Source organism: Blennius ocellaris, assembly GCF_963422515.1.
Source record: "Blennius ocellaris genome assembly, chromosome: 1".
In the NCBI taxonomy this organism is placed as follows: domain Eukaryota; kingdom Metazoa; phylum Chordata; class Actinopteri; order Blenniiformes; family Blenniidae; genus Blennius; species Blennius ocellaris.
Window position 1 is genome coordinate 22349311 of NC_137650.1, and position 21310 is coordinate 22370620.

The 21310-nt window shown below is 40.8% G+C and overlaps 1 protein-coding gene across 1 annotated transcript; it reads left to right on the forward strand.

The window, feature by feature from the left end:
* Window positions 1-822: 822 nt before the first annotated feature.
* Window positions 823-19601, forward strand: LOC308130132 (DNA-binding protein RFX7-like). The gene is made up of 9 exons (XM_080496332.1): window positions 823-1064; window positions 5370-5403; window positions 7953-8038; window positions 8168-8290; window positions 9823-9939; window positions 11009-11093; window positions 11179-11392; window positions 12790-13070; window positions 13817-19601. The coding sequence occupies exons 1-9, from the start codon at window positions 928-930 to the stop codon at window positions 16958-16960; spliced, it is 4221 nt and encodes a 1406-aa protein (XP_080352458.1). The 5' UTR covers window positions 823-927; the 3' UTR covers window positions 16961-19601.
* Window positions 19602-21310: the final 1709 nt, after the last annotated feature.

The window sequence follows — 21310 nt, forward strand, 5'->3', positions numbered from 1 at the left end:
GTTACTTTTTAATTGCATTTTCAATAACAGACATTCCTAGAATGTACATGTATATAAGATATCTCAATTCAAAGTATTTAACACACTGTTGTTCTTCATGTAGGATCTATACCTTGGCAATTACTTTAAATAAGATAAGATAAGATGAGATGACATGAGATGAAATAAGATAAGATAAGATATAAGGTTATAAGATATAAAGATAAAAAAATGACTTAATATATTGAGCTATGGAACTTTCTCCGATGAAACAATAACGATTTTGAAAACATGAATGCTAAATATTACTCAATGGATTATATAGTGTGAAATATGAGTGAACTCACCAACTTAAAAACTTAATAAAGCCTCGATATAGGCACGTGTATTTAAATATGTATATCATTCATTAAAAAAAGAAGAGGAAGATGTAGATTAAGTTTAGTAAAGCTTGTCTCAAATCAATGTGACGTCCAGTACCTGACTGACTGTACTGTGTGTGAGCGCGCGCGCGTGTGTGTGTGTGTGTGTGTGTGTGTGTGTGTGTGTGTGTGTGTGTTTTGACGGCTGGGCGTGTCAGTGCGCATGCGTACGCTCGGCATTTAAAAGCCGTGACACCTCGCGGACAGACAGGAGCTCCGGGCTGTGCCTCCCACTTCTCCACTTGTTTACCAAGCCGCCGGGGTTTCACGCTCGGCTTTCCGCACAGGGAGCCGGCCTCAGAGGCACGGGGCTCGGCTTCACCGCCTCCGGAACACGCCGGAGTCCGAGGAGTCACACGAGGAGTGGAGTGGAGTGGAGGGGAGGGGGGGTGATAAACTGTATCAACAACAACAACAACAACAACGCTGTCCCGTTAGCATCGCGGCGTCCTCCGGGAGCGTGGGGCAACCACACCGGGCGACTGCACCGTCCCACGCCTCCTTGTCCGGAGGCCCCGGTGGAGTCATGGCGGAGGAGAACCTGCACGGACAGGAGCAGCAGCAGGAGCAGCAGCAGCAACAGCAGCAGCCGAACACGGAGAGCCTTCCTGGCCTGCTTCCCGGGCTGCAGGGCGCTGAGCTCCGGATCAAGAGCTCCATCTGGTAAGGGGCATGTTCTCGTACTGCTGCGTGTGCGCGCGCCATGGGGGACAATTCGTGTGCACGCGGGTGCCAGCGACAAAAACAACAGCGGCGCAAAAAATGCGCACGAGAAACATTCATACACGCGCACATGGAAAAGCACGCGTCTGCCTTTGAGTATATTCTTTGACTTTATGTTTGTTTTTGATCTGATCTTGAATATGATTGGAGGAAAAAAACCAAAAAAACAACCAAGGTTATATTTATGCTGTAAAACGCCAATAATGTAACCAGAAAGGCGCAGAGGTGCTTTAAACCGTCCATTCGCATTGACAGTAAATATACTTCACATTGAAGTTCAAGCTCATAAATACACTCGGCGGTTATAGGAGGAGCGACACCTGTTCAACCGCTAATGCAAACAACTAATCGGTAAAATCTCAGGGCATGCCTCAGGTTCTTTGAGCAAACTGAGCGTCGGAATAACAAGAAAGAAGATTTAAGTGACTTTATCAGTGTCATTTGGAATATATCCAGCGGGAATTCCTGTTTCTGGCTAAAGATGTCTTATAAAGCTGAAGTTCAGGGTGGGGAAAACAGCAAACTGACTCGTTTTATCCCAGTTTTTGCAGAAAACATTGAATGTACATTATTAGCAGTTTGTTTCTAAGGTCAGAAAACTGAAGTTACAACTAATTTCATTATACAGTAATAGAAGATTGGAAAAACGTTTGTTGGCTCTGCTGAAATGAAGATTTTTCTGACATTTTCTGGATTTGGCATACAGTGCATAAAAAGCATGACCCTTCCTGCTTGGTCACAGTGATTCAAGTCTTTTCTTAAGAAACACTCCCACAAAATTGGTCCATTGAGTATCTTTTAAACGCCACGGTCTACCTTGAGCACTGTCAGTGTTAATGTCGTTCCTTTAATGACCTTGAGATGATGAGTGCAATCCGGCATCCCATGGCGACGTCCAGCAGGGTAACAACCTGCCGTGTCACCGTTCTCCAGTCAAGTCAAACTGGTTTTTGTGAACACAGTGATTATGCCACTGGACTCGAATGGCCCCTGCAGTCAACCACAGCAGATTAACATCATGAAGAGAGATCATAAATCTTGTGTTGAGGCATATGGAACATTGAATATGTCCAGGCAACATTCAGTTTAACAGAGAGGGCAATACAATATATTACACGAGTCCAACAAACCTTATCAATTCTTCTTGCAAACCATTGTACGACTGTGTAACAGTGCGCCACACCAAGTGCTGTAAATGTTAGCTACATGGGTATATATATTCCTGGAGAGCAGGAACTTGTCCAATGGTGAGTTATAGCTGAACACACATGTGCGGCTCATATGAATTCTTAATGGGCCACGAGTCCCGACAGCAGCTTGTAGACGGACACATGGCACTGAAGTAAAACGCAACAGAACAGGTATTGCAATGTGAAAACTACATTTTATACTATTCTGTTGTACTGTATTAAATTCAAGCTTATCGTGCAGAGAAATAATCTGCAAATTTGGAAGACTTGGGAAACAGAATTATTATTAACAGATTGCATAATTGACATCTTGAAATGTGTTGATTTTATACCTGGAAACACAAACCTTTACAACCAATAAGACTTCAAAACTAACCCGTTTCTGGATTTCATTATTAGCTGAAACCACAGTGCGATCAGATGGCGTTAATTACACGTGAGCTGTTTGAGAAGATAAATAAATTCATATTACAACAATCATCTGAGATAAAAATGAACGAGGACGTAAATAATTACAGCCACAAAAGCAGCTCTTCTGAACAATTACAAACATCACTTCATGTTTTTGGTCTTGATATAACACTGCCCTGGTCATGTGAAGGAAGCACTTGGAGGAAATACACGTGAATCCATATTTCTTCGTTTCTGGATGTGGTTGAAATATTTCCCTACTTTTTTTCTTTTCCTCACCAGTTTAAGTTCCAGACATTAAATGAATATCAAAGCTGTAATAATATCTCCTGTTCCCCTCCTACAGACAAAATTCAACTCTGAATGAATTAAATTGTCATTTTGGGCAATTTAGGGTCACAAATTAACCTCACATGCCTGTTTTTGGAAGGGAAATCAGAGTATCTGGAGGAAACACACACACACACACACACACACACACACACACACACATACACACACACACACACACACACACACACACACACACACACACACACACACACACACACACACACACACACACACACACACACACACACATAGGGAGAACATGCAAGTTCCACACAATAAGGTCCCAGCCACTTCTTGAACCTGGACTTTTCTGGAAGGGCAAACCACTGCACCACCTTGCCCCCCCCCCCCCCTCCCCCTTGAAACCTTGTTGCAGAATTAATATTAAAGTTTAAAGAAATTGTATGAAGCTTCTTCAATCTTATAAATAAGCTTCAGACTTAATCTATGATCACTTTACTTGCATAACAACACATCTTTGTTACTTTAGAAATCAGTAAAAAAAGAAAGAAATCCAAAAGTGTCTATTATAGGACTCCTAGTTTGTGCAATGGGATATCATTGTTAGCAAGCATGCAAAGTCCACTCTCACTCAGACAGCTGAGATCAATGAACCAACACCTTCTGCACCAAGTTTCTCCCGTTCAGCATCAGCTTTTTTTTTAGAACATCTTCGTTTTTTTGACTCATTTTAGCAGATCCTTCGATCTTTGTTGCTCCAAAATACTTAAATCCTTTTTGAGATGTCAATTTAAATAAAAATTAGGATCACTGAAATCAGAATAAAACCGAAAAAAGATGTTTTTAATCATATGCATGCTTAATTACTTTGTTTTCCTGTTCAAACACCAGACGCATAGTGACGCGCAGAATAATCGCAGACGCTTGAAGCAGAGAACACATCCAGCACAACGCTGGAAGATTTAAAACCGGATTATTTCAAATGAGCCAGCTCACGCCTATTGAGTTGTTTCAAAAAAAAAAAAAAAAAAATCTTACTTATGGGGAGCGATGCTACTGAAATAAAAGAAATCTGTAATTTACGACTGATGGTGCACGTCAACTGCGCCCGCTTTTATTCTTAAGGCGGTGTTCTGACATTTTAATTTGCCGGATGAACTCCAGTACGACCGTCTTGAATGTCAAAGAGGCACGGTGTGTCAAAAAGCTGCACGGCCAGGAAGGACAACAGACCCGGAGGCCAAACGTCTGTGAAAACAAAATATATCCTCGACTGCAACTTCCTGACCGTGCCACGTTTATCAATAACACATCGGGGATATTGAATATTTGTTCCCCGCGCCGTAAACGTTTACCCTTTAAGAGGATTAGAGTCAGAAACGCTGACGTTCACCCTCGGCGACCTGCAGCCGAGGCCCGGAGCCTGGGTCAGCAGGTTCACGGTGCGACAATCAATCCAGCGATGGTCTTGCGCAAAAAAAAAAAAAACACACACACACACACTGCGAACCTGCTGGTCCTCATCCTGGTCCTCCGCATCACAAGTTGCTCCTGCGCACAGTTCATGGTTTAATTTAAAACACCGGGTCTCGTCTCACTCCTTGAGCAGGTTCTAATCTGAGTGGTTGCGGAAAGTTGCATCAGGTGCCGTTCAGTTTACCCACCAAATCTGATGACAAACAGCTTAATGACGGCACTCCCAGCCCGCAGAAATCCCTTGGCCCACCTGGTAACAGTGAATTAAAGTGAACCGTTCTTGTCGTGGCTTAAGAGTGCGTCTCCTGATTGTGGTGTTGTCGTCAAGTAAGAAGTCTTTAGATGTGACCTGCCTTCTGCCTCCGCCGTCAACAAACGGTCTGACCTGTCGGTGGATTACAAAAAGAAAACGCGTTGCCGTGCTGTCAAAATGGATCTTTAGCCTTTGTTGATTTGTGCGCCGTGTTTTCGCGTGACGTACCTGCTGCTCTCGCCGGTCTTGCAAATTCTTGCCATGGTTTGTGAAGAAAATCAAGCAGTCGAGTAAAACAGGAACACATCTGATATCATCTTTTTAACCCTTTTAAATAACATGTTTTTTTTTAATTTTATTTATGTCTTAAAGATTTTGTGACTGTAAATACATTGTGAGAGATAAAAGCACTTTGTGTGTGTGTGTGTGTGTGTGTGTGTGTGTTTGGTCTCTTACATATGACATGTGTTCCTGGTGGAGGGATACATGACCTGAGAGACGGTGAAGGGAGGGTCGTCTCATACCAAACATTCCTCCGCTTTATAAATAAATACACTTTGGACACAAGTGCTCGTGTTACACTGACTTTATACTAACGTCTACTATGTCTCTATTTTGCAGCAAATCTGTCCAATTAAAAGTAGAAAGCATTCTGGTGAGTACTCCACTTCTTATTCATGTATTTATTTATGTTTTGATTTAAAAAAATTAAATAAAAATTACAGCTTCTTTTTTTATTTTTTATTATTAAAAACAGTTCAGCGGTGTTTTCAGCATGTGGGACAAGTATTTCCAGGTGGTTCATTTTTCTCCAGGGCGAATTAAAAAACAAAAAACAAAACTTTGAATCTGTACAGCAGTTTTTGAGAACAACCTGAGAGCAGTTACATAAAGTGGCCCATGAGGATCACCAGGATGCAGAAACCACTGCACAAATCGCGAAAAACTCACATCAAAACGATGGCGATTACAACACGGAATCTGTTGCTGATACATATAAGCCAAGAGTCCAAAGAAATGCTCATTTATAGAAAGTATTTTCATTGCGACAAGAGTTTTGAATCACTGTCAAGCTTTACATGGACACACAAGCTCACAAACATGAAATTAATAATGCATTTCCACAGTTTTAAGTTGTGTATATGAGCGAAGGATTATTTTTGATCTCTGGACAAATAATTGTCAAAAATGACTATTGGAAGTTTCCACACTAAAATCCCTGCTTTTGCTTTTCTTGTAAAGTTCCGACGGTCAGGACTCGTCGTACCATTGAGAATGTTTATTTTGTAATTCTGCAGCCAATTATACAGTAATTGTGTATATGTAGATAGTAGGGCTTCTCATCTACAGTGCTGGCATCGGTTTTTCTGCTCAAATTGGCCTTATGTGTAATATTCCGTATGAAACACACCCGTTTTCAACTGAAACGTGTGAAAACTGCATTTCACGTTGTCTGTCAAAGTCTATATTTCAACAACTGAGTATGTGGTTCAAAGGGCCTTCGCCTTCATCAGCTCGGCCGTGCATAATGTGAGAGCAGAGATTGGCTCAAGTCAAGTTAATACGGTACTCTGTTTACTATCTTAATTCGTCATAGGTGTGTTTGGTGATCCAATCAAACCGTTACCTAAGAGATGTGAAATGCGCCTGCAAAAAATAGTCCTGGCACGTAAATATAGCTGAGCAGGAAGAAAAAAAAAAAAAAGCAATGTGTGAAATGTTCTGGACGTACAACAGATGGATGCTGCTGTGCTTTCCAAGTAAAGTGGCGTGTCTCTAAGAATGCAGAAAATACCTTTAAATCTGATTTTTTATTTTTATTTTTTACAATATCATAAATTGCATCAGTGCTTCTTGAGGGACAAACTGTTTGTAGTAACGTCTGTTGACATTTCTAGGCTACAGTTGTTAAAAACTGGTCTCATATCTTAGTTTTTTTTTTATTCTCACGCAAATAAAACAATATAGACTGCAGAATGAAACGCTGGGTTTTGAAGAGCAGAATGGAAGAGCGATAGGCTGCTGCAGGGCAACTGTGTTTAAATTTACTCGCGAACACAAAATATTTGAGGTACGTACAACGCCTGCAGACCGCTCAGACTGTCTGGCAGCTCGTTCTCGGTTGTTCCTCCAGACCGCGTCGCGCCGGTCGGCTCAACGTGGCGCTAAAACAGGAAACCGTCCAGAGACGCTCCCTTCAGTTTTCATGTAACGGAGGATTCGGATTGCGTCTCATCCTTAAACAAAAAAGCTTCTATTCCTCATGATTGACTCTGCTTTTATCTCTTTTTTAATATTGTCCCGATGCTCTTATGCGTATACAGTCAGCACTAATTTTGACAAAGCATTTTGAACTGTTTTTTATTATGAAGTTAAATCATAACAGTGATAATTATTGTCGTCAATAAAAATTAAATATACAGGTGCATGATATAATGTGCGTACGTAACATAATGTAACACAAAATAAATTTAAATAAATAAGGTTTGATAGCATAATTCAACATCATATTGAATTCTACCGTCAAAGATTTCAGAGACGTGTTTCAATATTTCTTTTCCAACCATTTAACAAACATGACAGAGTCGGAATAGTTGTAAAACGTTTCAGCGCGATACTTCAACCCACTGCAATCTTAATAATGTACACAAAGTAAGACGAGCACCCATTTTGATTGTATAAAACAAATTTAGATTATCGTCTTTTTTTCAGATATAATTTATGACACAGCTGTTTGTACTGGATCACAATGAATTGTACAGTGAGTGTATATTGTTGCGATCACCATCATCTTGTTTTATTCGTGTTATTAGTGTTGTTTTTAACCAATCTTTAATGGAAAATGAAGGATTTAGCTCATTTATGACACAGATATAATTGATGGCCTTTAACACTAGTTGAGCGTTGACACTGCAATATTTTAGCATTGATTTTACCCCGTTTTTAATCACATATTATTATTATTTTTAACTGTGAAGCTCTTTGGTTGTTGTATTTAAATGCGCTATACATATAAAGTTGGACTGGATTTGTAGTGCAGGCATTGGTAATTATCTACTTTTCTCAATACTTTTTTTTTTTTTTGAAGGAACTCGGTTGAAACTTTTTTTTATCGACACTTTATGCCACTAATCAAACTTGCAAACGCTATCGTTTGGAGTTTGAAGCTGTTCACCCTAAAAAGTTCTCTTATTGCTCTTCCAGCAAGACGTGGAGAAATTCTCAGACATTGAAAAACTCTACCTCTACCTCAAGTTGCCTTCTTATACCAGCAGTACTGCTGACAAAAGGTAAGATACGCATGTACAAAAATGCTCCTGACACTGAAAAGTCATTTGAATAATTCAAAAGAGCTGTAACTAAAGCTACAGCGATGGTCATTTGTCTTCCTTTTTTGTATTTTTTCTTCCTTTCATCAGCGACCACTGTGGCCTGTCATCAAGTCGCGTACAGCAGGTGCACGCCTTCAACTGGATCCGCAATCATTTGGAGGAATACCCAGAAACCTCTCTGCCCAAGCAGGAGGTCTATGACGAATACAAGTAGGTACAAACAGAGCGAAGGCAAGATCCACCCGAGTGAAGTTTAGATTCTACGACAACCGTCACTCTCGCCGGTTATAATGACGTGTTTAAATAAAATAACACATAAATGCACGTAAGGAAACTAATCAGACTTTTTTTCCTGTGACTGAAGTGGCGGCTTGGTGTTGGTGTTTTGCACAGCGACCGGCGCTTTGAGCGTTTTTCTCCTCTAAATTGCCGCTGGCTAAAGCCTCAGTATAAATAGACGCTGCAGGCATGAGAATCACAGAGCAGCATGTGTCGGTAATATTAGAATGGAAAGTCTGAGACAGTCATTGAAATGCTCTGACGGGGTTATGTAATGGCCTTTTTAACTCTACGAGAACAGAAATACTGCACCCTCCAGAAATATTGGCGCCTTGAGGACACGTAGGTGAAAAGGATTTGGAGATACGTTGTATAATTTTACAGTAAAAAAAAAAAAAAAAAAAAAAAAATCGTAAAGTTAATACTTTCTAAACACTTTCAAAATGTATGGATTCTGAGACTTAACCCTTAATAAGGCACAGATATTTCTGAATGAGTGTTTTCAGCCTTTTGTAACCTTTTAAAGTCGGTGTAAAGAAGCACCAAAAATAGCATTCATGTATAATACAATTTTGTATCAAATCTTACAATCTCTATAGTTAGAAAAAATGAAAATATGGCGTTATCTGAAAGGTTATGTGTTCTGTAACTGTTATTTAATCCCATGTATTTAATGGTTGCTAGGGGAGTGGTTTCAAGACGCGTCGCCATGATATTAAGATTTATCAATCGGCGTGCACCAAATAAGCACAGTACACTCGGTATGAACAATCTCCATTTGAACTTTGATTAAAGATACATTTGAACACGTTATTCACAACCTCAACATAATCTTAATTAAATAGTACAGGTTCTTTGGAGAGTTACTGACCTTTACGAGACAGAGGCTGGCGTAAGGTTGATCTGGCAAGTGGTCGTATTTACTCACCTCCTCATTTCTTCACATTTTTCAAACCACACAATAGTGAGTATATGAGAGTGGAACACACAAATAAATAGTTGAACTACACAAATTGTCGCTGTAGATTGAGTGGCATTTCAGATTTTAGGACAAATCACAGCCACCTCTGCTCTAAACTTCTCATAATGACAAAAAAACCCCGCTATTGTGTCTTTCCCTTTTGTTCTGACTCCACTATATTGATGTTGACAGTCTGTGTTGGATTGTAATGGGGAAAGAATCAAACAGCACAAATGACTTTTTGGCCATGTTTTTTTTTTTTTTTTTTTGCACACATCGCAACAATTGAAAACAAATCGATCATATCAGCACCTTATCAAGCAAAGCATTAACAGTTGCCTTTTTTATCGCATCCAGCAAATTAAAGGGCAACGTTTGTCTGACTTTGTGAAGAGACACAGTTTGTGAGTTGCTGGTGACCAGAGCAGGTGGGCATGTGGGGGGTTATGAAATGACTTTTTTTAAAGTTTTTTTTAATTTGACTCGTGTTGCTGTGTTTCAGGAGCTTCTGTGACAATCTGAACTACCACCCGCTGAGCGCCGCCGACTTTGGGAAAATGATGAAAAATGTCTTCCCGAGTATGAAGGCGCGTCGACTTGGCATGAGAGGAAAATCAAAATATCCTTGACTGGAATGGATTGTAACAGTCTGGCCTCTGTCTCTGGTCACAGACCATCTGCTGCTGCAGTTCATAAGCTCGCTAAATATAGACGTGAAATGAAATAAAGTCCCCCCCTCTCGGCCTCAGAAGCGCAGGCATAATACTGGGACCCTCAGGAGAATCACTGTGATCTTGACCTTTAGGACCCTTTTCTTCCATTTAGCTGATGACGTCAAAGTGGAGAACCGAGTTTATTGTGGTGACATTTATTTAGGGTGATGGCAGGAGGTGAGACGGGGCAACGGTTCTTAATGTTGTGCCGTGTGGTGGAAAAAAACACCGCACCGGCCATTTCAGCAAAGTGCGTCAAAGAAGTTGAGGGCTTGTTTTAGTTTTGCACAGCTTCTCCAGTTTGCACTTACTTAACTTATAACTTAAACAACCAAAAAGATTATCTGTATGTGCTCTATTTAAATAACATGCCAAAGAGGAATGAGTCCAAAGTCTGAAATATTCTTCAAAGTCAAATTCCACAGAGTCCAATGATTTAAAAAAAAAAAAAATTTCAGCACAAAACAGTTTTATTGCATGGTTTGTACCTGCATCCATACATCCTCCATATGGCTGCAGAGTAGGGTTACGTTACATACTTACGCTGGAGCCGTGACCAGGTGATTGTGGGTTAGTAAGCAATGTACACCGTGGACACGTCAAAAACCAGTGCCAATTAATTCACAGTGCCAATCCCGGAGTTTCACTACCCAGCAGGTTTTAAAGATCCCCTCCTCCCCCCCACACACACAGAAACCAAATAAATTATTCATCGCCACACTAGACAAAAACAAACCACATATTCCAATCAGTGTTTTTGCAGCATGGAGAGACCCAAAACACTCTTTTAAGACTTTTATGTCTTCAAAGTAAGGCGTCGTTTCACTTCACAAACCAATCAGACATTTTTCCAATACGGTAATGCTGCTCTCACGACGTTTTTGAATGTTTATTTAAATTGTCTGTTTCAAGTGCTAATAAGAACCAAACACTATCATGTTTCTTTTTTCATCATTTATCTTAACACCGAGTTACATATTGCTACAGTGGACTAAGGAAGAGACCTTTTGTTCACATGCCATCTTTACCGACTCTGGAGCTTCATAAAACTGCAGACGCAGTGAGCCTCTCTCTCGCATCATTTCAGAACATGATCTTTGCACTCTGTATGCATTTGCCCGACGTTTTGTGTATCGTGTGCGCAGAGTCAGTGTGATGTTCTGGAGTCTCCGGGCCAGCTGGGCAGCATTAAGGAGGACGTGCGATTTGCGGCCTGCGAGCTCATGTGCGAGTGGGCTCAGAAGGTGCTGAAGCGGCAGTTTGATGCCGTGGAAGATTTGGCCCGGTTCCTAATCGACAGCCATTACATCAGCAACAAGTCTTTGGCAGCTCTCACCATAATGACCGGCACAGCAACAGGTAAGGATGTGAAGCAAAAAGGGATCAACAGTGAAATCTGGTGGTCAATAGCTGTTATTGCATGTGATGCATTGAGTCTGCTGCATTATGTGACTCTTTGGCAAAATGATACCAGCGACCGTTATTTTCTCAGAATGCGTTTTAAAAACATCATTAAAAACACTCAGCACACCTGTTCTTGAAAAAACACTGCAATATCCAGTAGATTGGAATAAAGTGGGCTTTTCTTCTGAACAAAACAAAGTCTTAAGTATCCTACAGAAAAGTTCCCCTCAATATTACTTCGTGACATGTGTGTTTCTTAATGAGTTGAACCAAAACAAAGATCAAATCTTAACAAATTAAGTACATGAGACATATTTTCATTAAAAAAAACAAACAATAACAACAATTTGTTCTTTACTTGTGTATGTTTCGGTGTCAACCGGGTACAGACTTTCCTACCATGTAATGTAACAGTGTACTGGTATGATTAGTATTTTTTTTTTTTTATAAATTATTTATTAAAAAGTACTCCTCTGTATGACTCAAATTGGCATACAGACAAGACATAAAATCATTGATGTAATTATTTAGAGTTTTATTGAATCAAAGTCCCTCTAAAATAATGTGATCTTTTTTTCCTCTTTCAAAAATATATTTAAGATTTTGTATGTGATACAATAAACTACATTTTAAATGTACTACAGGGATACAACTAGGCAGTGTGTGAGAGGGTTTTGAAGTATTTTTTTGCTTTAAAAGCTCACCCACATGTTCTTATATAAAGTGTCTTGTCTCCAATTTCTCATTTGTTTAGAGGCTGTTCTGCTTTTATTCTGAATTTCTGTTTGTCTAAATTGAACAAAAGCATAGTAGCAAAACTTTAGTGGTGATATTATTGCATCAAAGGTAACAATGTGGGACAACAGTCTAAAATTTAATCAGCCAACAGAGTATCAACATCTTGTGCCTCTACTGCGCTAAAAGGAATCGCAGAATAAAATCCCACTTTCACTTCATTCTACTGTAAATAGAGAATATCTGTGCCAATATTTGTGTGAATGAGTCAAAGATGCTCAAAGTAAATTGTGTTTAACTATTTAACATCCTCACTAAGAACAAAAGCAATCAAAAGACATTACCATCGGTTTGAGAATGATGCACTTAAACCGAAGGGTGAAAATACTTCAATGAACAGAAGTTCAAATTTTTATGGAACAAATTGTAACATGGAATTGTATTTTTATGACATGATCATTGAAGCAGTTTAATTAAACAGAAAATAAAGAGTTATGTTTGCATCTCAAGCATTTTTTTTTTGTACATTGTCGTTTCCATTACTGCATTTCCATAGTACCACGTGAAATGCTTTTGTATCCCTTTGGTTATTCTTCTTTTTTTTTTTTTCCCATCAGAGGTCAAAACTCAACAGACCGCCTCAGCCTTTGCTCCCACCACTGAGGCTCAGTCTTTCCAGCCTCACTCGGCGGCCCTGTCGTCACCTTCAGTTGATGCGAAGCAGCAGCTCCAGAGGAAGATTCAGAGGAAGCAACAGGAGCAGAAGCTGCACTCTCCTTTACCAGGAGAGGCTCAAACCAAGAGGGCAGACAGCAGTGTGCCTTGTGAAACCCCCACCCCTCCTTTACCTCCCCCAACCATCGGCATCGTGGTGACCGCTGTCCCAAGCCCCATCACTGTAAGCAACTGAACCGACTTATCGAATACAGTATAGTATAGTCACTCGGAGAACGAAACTGAAAACGTCTGCTATCACTTTGATTTGCATGATGATAACACCTGAAACAAGTCTACTGGGAGTGGCCTACTGACAAAGCGGTAGCCAGAAAAAAAAGAAATATAGAGGCTTGATGGTACATGTTTGGCTCGCTGATGTTGAAAGAAGCTTCCCAGCTGCCAGCTAGTTCGAGTGACGCTAGCTTTTAAAATAGAGACAAAACTTAACAGTTTCAGATGGAACTTGAACTGAAAGAGATCCAATGTGATTCTTTCAACTGCAAATCATGAAAGGCTTCTTTGTGCCGACAGCTCAGCTGAAGTTACCAATCTTTTTTTTCTTTCATTTTTCTAAATTCTATAATACAAATGATCAAATGTTTTGCTGACTGGTCATACGTTGTGACGAGTAAACAAAATGAGACAAAATGTGTTTTGAAATACACCTCACTTTCAGTAAGTCTTCTTAACCTGAAAGTAAAAACGGGTTTTTTGTAAATAACAAGACTTCAGATAACGTTACAGATAAACCATTTAACAACTCAAATGTAACTGATATCAAGGCGGCAAATAGCAGCAAAAAGGGTTTGAGAACAACATTACACGAACAATGGTGATCACACAGAAATGGCATGATATTGTTTCGTGAAATTAAAATATCTATTATTCATTGTTTTCCTATTTGTGCTTTCTCCTATTTCTCTGCAGAGAAGTGGAGATTTGATGACCTCAAGTCCAGTGGGAACGCTGGAGAGCAAAGTGCTTCCCATTAACTTCCAAATGATGGCCCAGCCGGTAAAAGCAGCAAAACCGAGTCCGAAACCGCCCCAAAATTTTGTTCCCGGTGCAGTGGGAGAGCGCATGGCCCGGCAGCGCTATGCTCAAATCCTGCCCAAACCTTCTGCCAGCACTGCCATCGCATTGCACTCGCCCTCCACCATGATCATCACCAACAACCCCGTTAAGACTGTGATGACCACGTGTCACGTCAGCCCGGTCAGTTTAGTGAAGATGACGGCCATATCACTTGCAGCCACCAGCAGCGAAACCACCACAACCCTTACAAACACTGCAGTGTCTACGACATCTGCGGACATCGGTTCTGCCATTATAGAAGACATCGGCTCCGATCAATCCATGGGGCGCACCCCTGCAGCGCCCATACGGACCTCAATGGTCTGGCCAGGACAGAATATTAACAGTGATGTTGAGATGGTAACTGAAGGTACCCATAAAAACAGCCAAACGCAGAGTCCGAGCAATCGGGGTTTGACCCAAAGAGCCGGTATATGTCGAGCTGGAGGGGCTGCCCAGAGGGCTGCGAGTGTGCCCATCCCTCAAACTAAATGCTTCCTTGGCCTGGAGGAAACCTCGAGCAATACATGCAATGAGAATGTCTCTTCAAGCATTAACGCTGTGGGGATAGGCGAAAGCAGCAATAACAATGCTCGTAAAACAAGCACTCCCTCTTCTCACAATACCAGCACCGTTTGTTCGACACTCAGCACCAGCAGAGCGTCTTCATTTGAAGAAAGCTGCCAAATGCAGGAAGGAAACATATCCAGAAAACGTTCAAGCCTCAGTCCAGACATTGCCCCAGCCAAAAGGGCATTTTTACCCCAACAGTCAATAGAGGGTGCTGCTAGTCTTGGGTACATGTCCAAGCCAGGTGCTCCAATTCGACCTGAAAGTGCACCAGTCACCAGGGAGGTGGACATGAACATGAACCCTACCTTGTCCACTCCAGTCAACACACTGTGTACTCCCTCTTTCAGAACCAGTGGCTTTTACTCTGTTTCCAAAACATATAGCTCAATGCAGAGGACAAACACTTCCACTGTTATGGAAACTGGCACGGCAGTCAGTCACCCATTAATGCAGCAACATCAGGGGCACACAGTGGCTAACATACAAGCTGTTCCCAATAATCCCGGCTTTCAGAAGTATTTGGGTGCAAGTTCAAACTCAACTATGGGAAGTCTAGGAGGACAACAACAGAATTACACCGAGTCCAATCCTGCCCCTGAAAACTTGGGGTTTTTAAACCAAGCATCATCGGGCAATCAGCTCCCCCTACAGTCGGTTATGGATTACTTTCACTTTGACGACGATGTGACTCAGGACAGCATCATGGAGGAGCTGGTGCAGATGGAAGAGCAGATGAAACTCAACCGTCAACAGGAGTTCCGAAGCTGCGCGGCACTGCAGGGCCAACAGGCGGCGATGCCAGACAGCATGACGTCCACCAATCAGACCATGACTGCTTTCTATCATGCAGCTAACCACAGCGGAAACCCAGTTCCAAGTCCAACGCCCACTCCCACACCCACGCCAGAAATGATGATTGGAGCCCAAGGTCTAACCGGGGAGAGCCCCTGCTCTCGTATTGCATCCACGACCCCGGTGGACAGTGCCCTCGGAAGTAGTCGCCACACCCCAGCAGGTACGCCACACTCCAACTGCAGCAGCACTGTGCCTCCAAGCCCGGTGGAGTGCAGGAACCCATTTGCATTCACGCCCATCAATTCAAGCGTCACGGGCATCCATGATGGGAGCACCGTCTCCAGCAGTCCCGTCAAGCCCATGCAGAGGCCGATGGCCACCCACCCGGACAAGACCCGGCTGGAGTGGATGAGCAATAATTACAACAGCAGCAGTGGGAGTGCGATCAAATCAAACAGTGGGATGGGTATCCTTCCCAGCTACCAAGGCTACCAATTTCAGAAGCCTCACGCCTTCGCCATTCCTCATGCGCGACACCATGACGGCCACTCTGCGCGTCTCACGCCCATCTCACCTGTTCAACAGCAGGTAGCCAGCATGGCCAACATGACCCGGCAGGAGGGCTTTGCCGTGCCGGCTCCTCTGGATAACAAAACCACCAACACGGCTCTTGCAACATTTCGCTGCCGCAGCGTAAGCCCTGCTGTCCATCAGAGGAATCTGAGTGGAAATACAGGGAACGGCTCTCTTACCAATGTCCCCCGTTCACTTGTGTCTGCATTTAATTCTCTAGCCACACCCGAGGAGTTAAACATCTTTCCAAACAGCCAGACGGGTTTTGGGGTGAGCAGCATGGCTCAGAGGAGCCGCTCTGTGCCGCTCAACATCATGATGCAAACAGAAGTCCTGCCAATGTCGGCCCAACGATGCAGCAGCAAAACTGTTTCCGGCGTCCTCCTGGGCAAGCTTGATGGGGATTGTGATGATTCTGTGCGGGGTGTGGGCATAAATAACTCGCCGTCTACCTATATGGCACGCATGAACCTCACCCAGATCCTGGAGTTCAACCCCGATCCCTCCGGCACCGAGGGCCACCTCAGCCTGATGGACACTGAATCCACTACCGCGTGCAAGTTCCAGAGGCCCAATTATCACATAGAAAATGCCGTTAATGATCCAATGAGTCTCTCAGCGGGAGATGGCAGAGTACAATCCGCCTCTGGAGGGCAGTCGACGATGTTAGCTTTGAGCTCACGGCAGCAGAAGATCGGACTGCAGCAGCACCAGCAGCTAGATTTCAGCGGCAGTCAGGAGATGCTGACTGGTGGCGGCCTTGCCGTCGACACTCAATTCATGGAACAGGTGTCACAACTGACTACCGCCAGGGCAGATTACCCCTGTGAAATCAGAATGACACCGGAGCTCTCCGGTAGCATCAATGACCTTAACGCGTTGGACACAAACCTACTGTTTGACCCAAATCTGCACCAAGGTCCTTATCAGAACGCCGTGGCGGAGGAGCTGGTGAGCAATAGCCTGTTTCACCACATCGCCGGTGACACGGCACATGCAAGTGATCTCGACTGGCTGGAGAGCAAAGATCATCCAGCTGTTGGCTTAATGGGCTGAAGAAAATAGTTTTTTTTTTTTTCAAGCTGTGTTGATCATGGCAAAGTGTGGTTGCTGTTTGTTTTATTTATTTTCAGGCATTTACACTTTATAATGCAACACTGGACACAGTGGTAGGTGTCCAGTTTAAGTGCCAGGCTAAATATGTAATAATGCTTGTGTTCGAAATGCTGGTCATTTCCCTTTAATGAGAGGGTCGCCTCACGTTGTGTCGGCAGAGTACACAGAACAAACCAAAAAAAAAAAAAAGGAAATCAAACTCTAAAAAAGTACAATCTTTATGTTCAATGTTTATCTGAACCGTCTGTGATTTACTATTATACAGAGCCATAGTAATGATTCAAAAGCAAAATTTGTAGGATGAGCAATCTGAGTGGGACACAAGATTAGAAATAATGTTTTTATTAGTTTATAATCATTTAAAACTAACAATGCAATTTTTTTTTTTTTTACTATGAGCAGGTTCTCTTCGAATAATATTGCACTACAATATTTGTATAGCAGCCATGAATGGGCAAAACTAATCTGGTGTTTTCTACATGTTTCTCGGACATCAATTGGGGAAAGTGAGGTGGATTTGGCTTGTTGCAACCTGTATACTCATGTTTTGTCATTATGTGTATACTCAAAAGGTGTTTTTCTTTCTCACTGCTTGATGCCACTAAATGCTACGTACGTCCATTTACATTGTGAATTTAAGCATAAGTTACAACAAGCAACCGTAACTGATTTAAATACATGCCATAACAAAAACATTAGTGTGTCAGAAATGTTTACCTTTGTTATGACATCATTTCAAGAGTTTGACGTTAAAATAGTTTACGACATTAAAGAAAGAGAAGTCCATTGATGTGAATCCCAAAACTGTACTCTCAAGTACAAAACCTATAATGCTGTGCATTTAAAAAAACAAAACAAAAACACATTTATTGTTATTTTATCTCATCCTTAACCAAGTATTGTACCTTATCAATGCAATACCTGGAAATCTTCAAACTTCGACCAGAAAAAAGACACATTTTGCAACATTTCTATTTTAAATGTTTATTATCCCAGCGAATACAAGTCATAGAGCTCAGCAATTTTTCTAAAACGTGTCATACTTTTCAATATCTGTGTTAATAACAATAACCATAATTTTCTTGCACTTACCTTAAATATAAAAATGTAGAAGCCCAAGCAATTCACAAAATTTTTTTGGGGGGGGCTAATTGACAATTGAAATGCACTCTACAAACAAATGATAACATGCAATCCTGCTCTGCAAAACTGCTTGTAATATATGCATTAATTGTTCATGTCAAATTGAATAGTGTTTAGAAAAAGCTGCAAGTTCCACTACATTTGTGTCACAATCGTGTATCTGGAATCTTGACTAAACATCCCACTATCATACGTTGCATGTATGAAAGGATAAATGGATAAACTGTAAACTTCTTCAGATGGGTTTTTATTTCTTCAAATTTTAACAAATTATTGATTCAAATAAATAGATCATATGCAAATGTGACTATAATAAAGTCTGACCAGAGTTGATATTATTATTATTATTATTATATATTGGCAGTTTGAAGAGCAGATTTTCGAAAAAATCACATGGTGGTTGATTGTGTGATGATGGATCAGTCAAAATGTGAAAGTGGAGTTGATGCAGAGCAGCGAGTGAGGATGTCACACCAGCAGCAAAGGTGCTTCTAAAGGGCCTTTGGTTTCTGAGCCTTATGTCTATGCCAAAGATGTAACCAAAAAGAACAATCTTTGACGTGTATAATGTGATGGACAATCTGTCACTAGAAATTCAACCACTGTCATTAAAAAAAAAGAAAGAAAGAAAAATGGCTAGAACTTTTTTTTAAAGTCAGTTGGGAAAGTGTTCAGGTTTTTCCTTTGTTTACTGTTATATAGGCTTTTATTTAAACCTGAGTGGTACATACTGCACTCTAAAAAACACTGTAATTTACTGATGCACTGTTTCACTGTGTTAGCAGTAGTTCTGGATGTGTGTGTGTCACATTTCCTTTATTTGTTGTACAAATCGTGAGAGTTGCCTATCGTTTTGTTTGTTTTACAGCTATTTATTTATCGTGTGTCGTGTCCACATAAGACTTATCGTTGCAAACCCCCGTAATCTTGTGTATTTGAAAGTAACCTAACATGCTCTGATTTGGTGTTTTGTTGCAAACAATATTACTGTATCACTGCATATCCAATCAGAATATGTTTTATTGTGTTTGCAAACAATGTCTGGGAATTTGTTCACATTGATGGAAATAATTGAGGAATTTTGCCAAAACATTTAAGATTAAATTTGTTACTTGGAATCTTTCAGAATTGGACTTTGGTGAGAACCTTGTCTAAGAAAATATGTGTGATTTTGACTATTCATAGTATGCAATTCCAGCTGAACATACTAACTCAGTGCATTGAATCGAACATTATGCTTAAAGATCAACCCTAATAATGCTCAAATAAGATTATGGTGAGAAATGAGCACCAAGTTTATTTCTATGCAGTTTTAGTATTTTTCAGTTCTGCTGTTTAACTGGGCTGTGCGTGCTATATTTGTTGACACATCCTCCTCCCTGTGGTTCAGAGCTGTAGTGCTGCCGTCCACGGTTTATAAGACTTTTTTTTTTTCTGGTTACAGGCATCTTTTGTTGGTGTTTTGCAGTTCATTAAGGGCTTTTATAAAATAAAACTACCAGTTCATACAAGTTTTCTGGTTTTCAGAGACCTTTTTTTTTAAAAAACCTAATAAACATTTTCAAGTACATCTGCCAAGTCTGTGTTTCTTTTTTTTTTCAAGGTTTTTGAATTTAATAGCATCAAAGAAAAAAAAGGGTTTTACACAGAGAACATTTGAATTGTTGCATCTGAAATGTATATCGTTTGGTAGTTTTGTGAGGTAAGTCAATTTGTCAAAGACAAAGGTAACTTTAAATTCACATAGACTCACTCCAATCCTACAATAAAATGAATATCTAAAATGTACTAAATTTGATTTGGATGCAAGCCACCTCTTGTGTAATTTTCCAAACTTAAACAAAATTGTATTTAAAGCGTTGTCTCCTCTGACAGAACTGTCGGTATAAAATGAAAAATTTGATTCACAAGAAATTGCTCATTTTGGTTAATGTCAGGCTTCTCATTGAATTTCATAATATATTTTCTGCGAGATAATGGTTTTGTCTTTGAAAGTGAAGGACCGGTAAGTGTGGCACTATAGGCCAGCTAATGTTGTACCTGTCGTGATTTTCCTCTACAAATTATTGATTATAATATTGATTTGTTTAAAAATCTACTTATTCCTTTGTAAAAATGATTTTATTTTGAAAAGTTACTCCACTTCTATTACTAAGATTAGCTGTGAAAGACGTTGTGTGCTGTGTGGCCACTTACCTCGAGGACACTTCAGAGGCAGGATGTCTCACAGTCCAATCATTATTATTTTCTAAATCTTCAGAAATCACTTGACATCACCCTCAGAACACCACCCCATTATACCAGGTCAATCAAAACATTTTGGATTCATTTCTGAGAGGCACACACCCACACAGTTGTGGACACTGCACAGACAGCTTCCCGTTATCTCTTCCCCACACATCACATGGAGCCAAGACTTTAAAAAAAAAAAAAAAAAGTCAATAAAAGCTATAACCTACATGTCTATGACTCTTGTTTTCTGCTGCCTCTCTGCTGCTTCTTCTTGTAACACACCAGAGGTGGTGTTGATGTCATTACTTGCGCCTCTGTTCTTCCTGCTGTGACGAGACAAAAACGTACGCTGAGAAAAAAAAGAGAAAACTCCCAGAGCTGCAATGTGTGCAGGAGTTTAATTAGCCAGACTAAACGAAAACACCTGTCTGCCTGGCTGTGCGTGTTCTTTGAAGGCCACATGCCTTTTGAAAGGAATACCTTTTTAAGCATTCAATTTAGAGTTTTTAATAAAAGTGGATAAAGACCTTCAGCAACTCATTCAGTTTATGTGCAGGGACAGATGTGCACACAGTGAAGAGACATACTTTTTATAGAGACATACCTCACATATTATCTGGGCTTATAAACAATACAATTACATGCATAGTCTTTAAATGAAAGGATTAAAATTTTCCACTCATAACACTCATACTATCAGCCAATGTCTGGAGCTTGTGAAGTAAAATAAATTGTTTCTGTTTTGTGGGTTTGGAATGGTTTTTTTTCATTTGGTGTGGCCTTATTTTGCATTGCTTGATATGTTTTGTAATCTTCCTCAATGGTCTGAGAGCCTTTTGAATAGTACCCCACACCCTTGGCGTGTGTGACTGGGTGGATGTGACTAATCATGTCAAAACAACTGAAATATCTTCT

Coding starts and splice junctions, on each gene's coding strand:
- LOC308130132 (XM_080496332.1), top strand. CDS start 928: ATGGCGGAGGAGAACCTGCACGGACAGGAGCAGCAGCAGGAGCAGCAG. Junction 8,039..8,167: donor AGCAGTACTGCTGACAAAAG/GTAAGATACGCA, acceptor TCCTTTCATCAG/CGACCACTGTGGCCTGTCAT. Junction 13,071..13,816: donor CTGTCCCAAGCCCCATCACT/GTAAGCAACTGA, acceptor ATTTCTCTGCAG/AGAAGTGGAGATTTGATGAC.